Source organism: Meriones unguiculatus (genome assembly GCF_030254825.1).
Source record: "Meriones unguiculatus strain TT.TT164.6M chromosome 13 unlocalized genomic scaffold, Bangor_MerUng_6.1 Chr13_unordered_Scaffold_44, whole genome shotgun sequence".
Taxonomy (NCBI): Eukaryota; Metazoa; Chordata; class Mammalia; order Rodentia; family Muridae; genus Meriones; species Meriones unguiculatus.
In genome coordinates, this window is record NW_026843651.1 from 1,433,889 (window position 1) to 1,440,641 (window position 6,753).

The 6,753-nt window shown below is 36.1% G+C and overlaps 1 protein-coding gene and 1 pseudogene across 1 annotated transcript; one reads left to right on the forward strand and one right to left on the reverse strand.

The window, feature by feature from the left end:
* Positions 1-2,857: 2,857 nt before the first annotated feature.
* On the reverse strand, positions 2,858-3,544 carry LOC132651260 (zinc finger protein 436-like; the record flags this gene model as incomplete). The annotated part of the gene is made up of 1 exon (XM_060376498.1): positions 2,858-3,544. A coding segment is annotated over one exon (687 nt), but the record flags the coding sequence as incomplete, so codon positions are not given.
* Positions 3,545-5,522: 1,978 nt separating this feature from the next.
* Positions 5,523-5,955, forward strand: LOC132651255 (single-stranded DNA-binding protein, mitochondrial-like; annotated as a pseudogene).
* The last annotated feature ends 798 nt before the right edge of the window (positions 5,956-6,753 follow it).

The following is a 6,753-nucleotide window of genomic DNA, read 5'->3' on the forward strand; positions in this document are numbered from 1 at the left end:
TTCACATGTTCATTCTGCATGATATGACTCAAAGTTCCTTATAAGTGAGTCTCTACCAGGCCTGTCTTTCTGCTTCTGGGATACCTCGCTCGGGATGACATGGGAAGACTAAATAAAATCTCAGATATAGAAATACGAAAGTAATAAACTCAAGGCTGTTAAAGTTTTCAAGCTTTACTTTTCGGAAGGGCCACTCTCTTTCTCTAGTGGCCCAAAAAAAGTAAAATGTATGTTGTTTTGCTTGTGGAAGATATTATGTCATTTTAAAGATGTGTCTAAGGTAGATTATTGGGCTGTCTTTTCTTTTTTTTTTAAATAAATTCTCAGTTCCATAGAATTTATTATTTATTTATTTATTATTGATTATTTTATTGATTTTTATTACAGAGTTAATAAAATGTAATTAATAAACAACAACAACAATAATAATAGTAGTAGTAGTAATAATAATAAAATAATAAAACACTTCTCAAAAAAAATTCTCAGTTGCTTGCTCCTTGATTACTCACCCCCAGTGATGTAGCCTTGCCAGGCCCCAGACAAAGAGGTTCCATGTCCTCCTTATGGACGTTAAGAAGGTAGGGGAAGATGGCAATGGTGGAGAGAACTCCCCCTTTCAGTGGAACAGGGGAAGAAGATAGGGGGAAAAGGGAGGGATGGTGCTACTGGAAGGGGAGTTGTGGAATGGGTCTCCATTAGGTAATGATTAAAAAATGAGCTCACAAGGAAGAAAGGTGGCAAAGACAAAGATTCTATTGTTCTTTGCTTTCTTTATATCATCTTTCTTTTCTTTGAGGGAAGGCGGGTACCCAGACTGGACTCAAATTTTTGCTGTCAAGTTTTGTTTTTCTAATTAATTTGTATTTTATTAATCATTTTTATTTTTTCACAATTTATTCATTGTATACCCCTTTTTAAAGGCCACTTCCTCAACTCCTACTGGTCCCACACTCCTTCCCTCTTTCCCCCAAACTCTTTCCCCTAATCCTCTCAAAGGGGGAGTTCCCCTCCTCTCCCATCCATCCACACATTATCAGAACACTACTCAGCTATTAAAATCAGGGAAATAAAATTTCTGCTCTTATTACTTCTGCATAGGCCACTGTGCTCACCTCAGAAGATTTCATACTATGAAGCTTGCCTGAAAGCTTACTGTGAAATAAACACTAGGTATAACTCATTTTAGAGAGTCCCACCCCCAAGACACTGTTTGATTTACCATCTCACATCAAGAAACATGTGAAATTTGAAATGCTATGAAGTGTGAAACATTTTTTTTCACAAGCATTTCAGAGAACGTGGTTCTCTTGCTGCCTGGAGGCTGTTTCCCACCAGCCCAGGAAGGAAGGAGCCCCAGAAGATGAGGTATAAAACTTGGAAGCCACCTAAGCATAACAGTGATCAGAACACTCGGGGAACCACCTCAGAAAGTAAGTTCAACTTTAATTCTAGAAAACAGAGGGTATGTACCCCTTGGGGAGTAACTGGGATGCTCTAAGGATAGGTGTAGATAATTGTTTAAAACAGGGCACTTCAAGGATGCTTGATTTGCATTAAACAGCACATTCCTATCATGTGAAAAAGAACATGGAACCTGATTATCCTATATTGGAAGGGAGGGGAGTTATCAGAGATCTGTGTCAAAGGCCATGTATGAATTTTGGTTGGTGGCATCTATGTCTAAAGGCACTCTCCAGATGAAGTCAGGTGGAGAAAACTCACCCTTGCCATGGTTATACAACTAGGCCAGCAGCAGGGTCATACATGAAAGAGAAAGCCTCCTCCGTCACATCTCAAAATTCAGTCTGGGTTGTGATGGTTTTCAATAGAACCCCTGGAAAAATAGGTATGTATACACAAAGAAACTTCTACAGGCTGCCACTGTTGTGATACTCTCAGAGAACTTCCTGGCTGGTGTCAGTTCACCATTCCCTACATATTCATCCACTGGACTAAAAGTTTCTTGTGTAAACTGAGGCAATTGAAAACAGTAAAGGTTGAGAAACAGGATTATCAATAAGTCTTCCGTAAACACCTTATTATATAGTACTGTTGCATGTAATTGATATTCACCATTCATTGTATTCTTTTTAAAAATAAGTTTATTTACTTTAAATTCCAATTGTAATCCCCCTCCTTTCTCTGCCCCACGACTACTCTCCGTTCCTATTGCCCCCTATTACCTTTCCCCTTCAGAAAAGGGAGGTCATTTCCATTGAGCTAGTTTTACAGTTCTGTTGCATCTCAGTGGACCAAAGTACATAAAGGCCTTTCCACCTTGCTTATACTCACAGAATTCCTCTCCAGTAAGAATACTTTTATGATGATGATGACTCTATATTTGTGCAAGGCATCATCATTTTAACACGTTCATAAGTTTTTCCTCTATTATGAATCCTTTCATGATGATGAAGATTATACAAATGTGGAATGGTTTCACCATGTTAAAAGCGCTCACAGGCTTTCTGTCCATTAGGATATCTTTCATGAGTGTGGAGATTATTCTGAAGTCCAAAAGTTTTTTCACATTGGTTACAGTCAGACATCTTTCCAGTATGTGTTATTTTATGTATTAGGAAATGTTATGTGCAAAGGTTTTGACACATAGTTATCTTCATATGTGTTGTTATCTTAGGAGATGATTGTTACATGCAAAGGCTTTATAACACTAATTATCCTCACAAGGCTTCTCTCCACTGTGTGTCTTTTCCTGTTTTCGGAGACTACTCTGCTGTGCAAAGGCTTTATCCCGTTGGGTATATTCATAAGTTTTCTTTCTAGTATGTGTTCTTTTATGGCTTATGAGATGACTGTTTTCTGCAAAGGCTTTACCACACTCATTACATTCATAAGGTTTCTCTCCAGTGTGTGTTCTTTTATGGCTTATGAGATGACTGTTTTCTGCAAAGGCTTTGCCACACTCATTACATTCATAAGGTTTCTCTCCAGTGTGTGTTCTTTTATGGCTTAAGAGAGTACTGTTTTGTGCAAAGGCTTTGCCACACTCATTACATTCATAAGGTTTCTCTCCAGTGTGTGTTCTTTTATGGCTAATGAGATGACTGTTTTCTGCAAAGGCTTTGCCACACTCATTACATTCATAAGGTTTCTCTCCAGTGTGTGTTCTTTTATGGCTTAAGAGAGTACTGTTTTGTGCAAAGGCTTTGCCACACTCATTACATTCATATGGTTTCTCTCCAGTGTGTGTTCTTTTATGGCTAATGAGATGACTGTTTTCTGCAAAGGCTTTGCCACACTGGTTACATTCATAAGGTTTCTCTCCAGTGTGTGTTCTTTTATGGCTTATGAGATGACTGTTTTGTGCAAAGACTTTACCACACTGGTTACATTCATAAGGTTTCTCTCCAGTGTGTGTTCTTTTATGCCGTATGAGCTGACTGCTTTTTGCAAAGGCTTTACCACATTGATTACATTTGTAAGGCTTCTCTCCAGTGTGTGTTCTTTTATGCCATATGAGAACAGTGATATAGGGGAAGGCTTTCCCACATAGAATGCATTTAAATGGTTTCTCTCCAGTATGACTACTTTCATGCCTGCAAAGAAAATTGGCACATGTGAAAGATTTACCACAGTCATTTCATTACACTAATAAATATATTTATCTATATGAATTAATTTCATAATTTGGTCTAATGGTAAAGAAGAATCAAATTTTAAAGTTTTATCACTTTATTTACATTCACGGTATTCCCCTTCATTATGGGTATATTTAAAGATCTTTGTGATGGTAAGAGCATTTGTTATGTGGATCACTTTTATAGCATCATTTTTCTATAAGAGGTTTTCTCCTATATATGAAGAGTATTGTAAGAATTCAGAGTTTTACCACAGCAATCCCATTCACAAATTTTTGTACTGTATGAATGATACTTCATTTACAAAGTGAGCCAAGACAAGCAGAAGTTCCAAATTCCTAGTATTCATAGGTATTTTCAGCAATATGAGTTTGCTGATAAATTCTCAGTGAAGTTGCAAAACCAATTAACAGTAACCATTTATCACATACAGAAAATTTACTCACAGTGGGGACTACTACCAAATCAGTTGTTCTTGGAGAAAGACAGCGACACTGCTTCTTTCAATATCCCTATGCTCATGTGTCTTAGAATCATTTTGACATATGATATACCAGTTTAATTTACAAAAATAATAAAGACTCCAACATTGAATTAACACAGTTTGTTTTTTGTTCATCATAGACATGTCATATAGGGATTAAGGTTTCTCCACAACAATATTCTTGATTCTCATAAGCTGCTCCTTTCACTAAACTTTACAATGTTACTGCACAAAAATGAGTAACAATGGTTCTACTATGAAATTTTTGCTTATTAGAAGGTTTTGGACACATACTGATCACCAATTCAGTGTGCATACCTCTTACAATATCTGAGTAGATAGAATGAGACTAAACAGATTGGCAGTTCAACTCAGTAGCTGTAATGTCCATATGATTCAAATGGTATTTTTGTTACAATATTATTTTATTTTCTTCTATCTTAGGGGAGTGCCTTGTAAACACAAATCAGATACCTGACATTGAAGTACATGGAATTAATGAGATTTTAATGATCATCAGTACACTTAAAGCAATGCTGTTTTTATACTGTTGCTTTTCTTTAAAACTCCCAGGACACAGCCATGTGTGCTGGTACATGCCTTCAATCCCAGCACTTGTGGAGGCAGAAGCAGGCAGATCTGTGTGATTTTGAGGTCAGGCTGGTATAACAAGTAAGTCTAAGAAAGTCACAGATACCCAGAAAAAAAAAACTATTTCAAAAACAGAAAATAAAAAGCAGCCAGTAAACAAACAAACAAACAAAAAAAATAGCAAACTTCCAGGACACATTAAAATTTAAGATTTATATCTGTATCAACATGCACATAAAGTTACCTTTTATTACTTGTAGAACTTTGAAAATGTTCTTCAATATTATGGTCATCCCAATTGTAGCCTAAAATATAGTACCAGAAAATATATATTATTGGAAATGTCATGTTATTATTAAGGCAAAACTTAAATCACTATCTTCTGTGACCCTTAGAACCATGCCTGATTTATTCACCGCATTCCTCCTCATTCTCAATTGGAATTACAGAAGAGGATCAATAACAAAGTAAGAGTTGTCTCTTTATTTTAAAAGTGAAAGAAAAATTGCAGTCTTACCTATAGCAGTGAGGTTTTCACAGGTCTCTAGCATCACATCTTTGTAGAGTTGCTTCTGGAAAGGTTCCAGCAAAGCCCACTCTTCTTGGCTGAATTTCACATGCACATCATCGAAGGTCACTGAATTCTAAAATATACCATACATTTGTACAAAAGAAAGACTGGCAACAATATAAATTTATACTTCATTGGAAATATATAATTCTAGTGCTTCTTCCATTTATTTTCTGACACAGAAGTGATAGTGTTAGACAGTTGGGTGCTGTGCATCAGGTAAAGGATGGGAGAAGAAAAAGCCTAAAGGTTAGATTGTAAGGAAATAAAAGGCTTGCTTTGAAAACCTGTGTTAAAGGTTTTGTATTAATTTGTAAGACATGAATATGAAGTAGCCATTAGTTGGGTTCTTGAATGATCTATGAATCGTCTTCAGTTACTTGGGTGAGTAGGTCAGGACACTTTCATGGGACAGGTAGAAGGCAAAAACACAGTCATGATATTTTATCTCGCAACAAATGATATGTAGCTATCAGGTGACAGTGAACAGATGGGTGTTGTCAGTCAAAAGACAACATGGCACTGGATATCATGTTTTGACCAGGGATCAGAGATGTGGCATACCAGTATATGAAAATGGGGGCTCATATATTTGTGGAAGGGAAATTGTACTACAGTGAATAGATGGATAAAAATAATATGGGTGGCAAGCAACAATAATCATAGCTGATAACATCATATTTCTGAATTCCCAGACAAAAGAAAAGCCATAGAACATATGATTATTCTTTGATCATTGTTTTGTATATTCTCCTTTCTAAATCATGTATAGTCTATAGTTTAAAAATAAAGATTAAAACTTTTCTATTAAAACATAAGTGTTAATGTTATCACTAAGTCATTTTAGTAGAAAACTGAATAATGAAGTTTAACTATGTCATATCTGAACTTTTTTGAATAGGATATAGCTTTTGAATAGTCATGGTAATTAATGTGGACAAAGACAAACAGAGAGAAGAGAGCGAAATAGAAAGAGAGAGACAGAGACACACAGAGAAATTAAGAGATGAGCAGTACTAAGTACGCATCAGAGAAATTTATGAAAAGTTACTAACTACAAAAATTATGGACAAGCTGGGTGTATTCTATTATGCCTTAATTCCATCACTCAGGAGGCAGAGGCAGGTATATCTTATTCATTTGGATGCCAGCATGATCTATGCAAAAAGTTCCAGGACAGCTAGACCTCTATAGTAAGACAGAGCCTCCCCTAAAAGTCAATCAAACAAACATAAAAGATTGAAAGAACTCAGAGGTCTTTACTGAAGCTTCTACAAGAAATTATACATCCACTCCAGTTGTGCATCCCTTTTCCAGAAATCTGCACTGCCCCAGCTTAAACTGTAACTAATAACATCTTACTAAAAGGGAATGCATGTTTAAACAGCTAAAAATAGAAAAATGAAAATATTAGCAATGTCAATGCTGATCATAAATAAGCAACATAAGGTAGAAGAGATGGCTCAGCAGTGAGGAGCTCTTGCTACTCTTCCAAATAAGTGGACTCAATT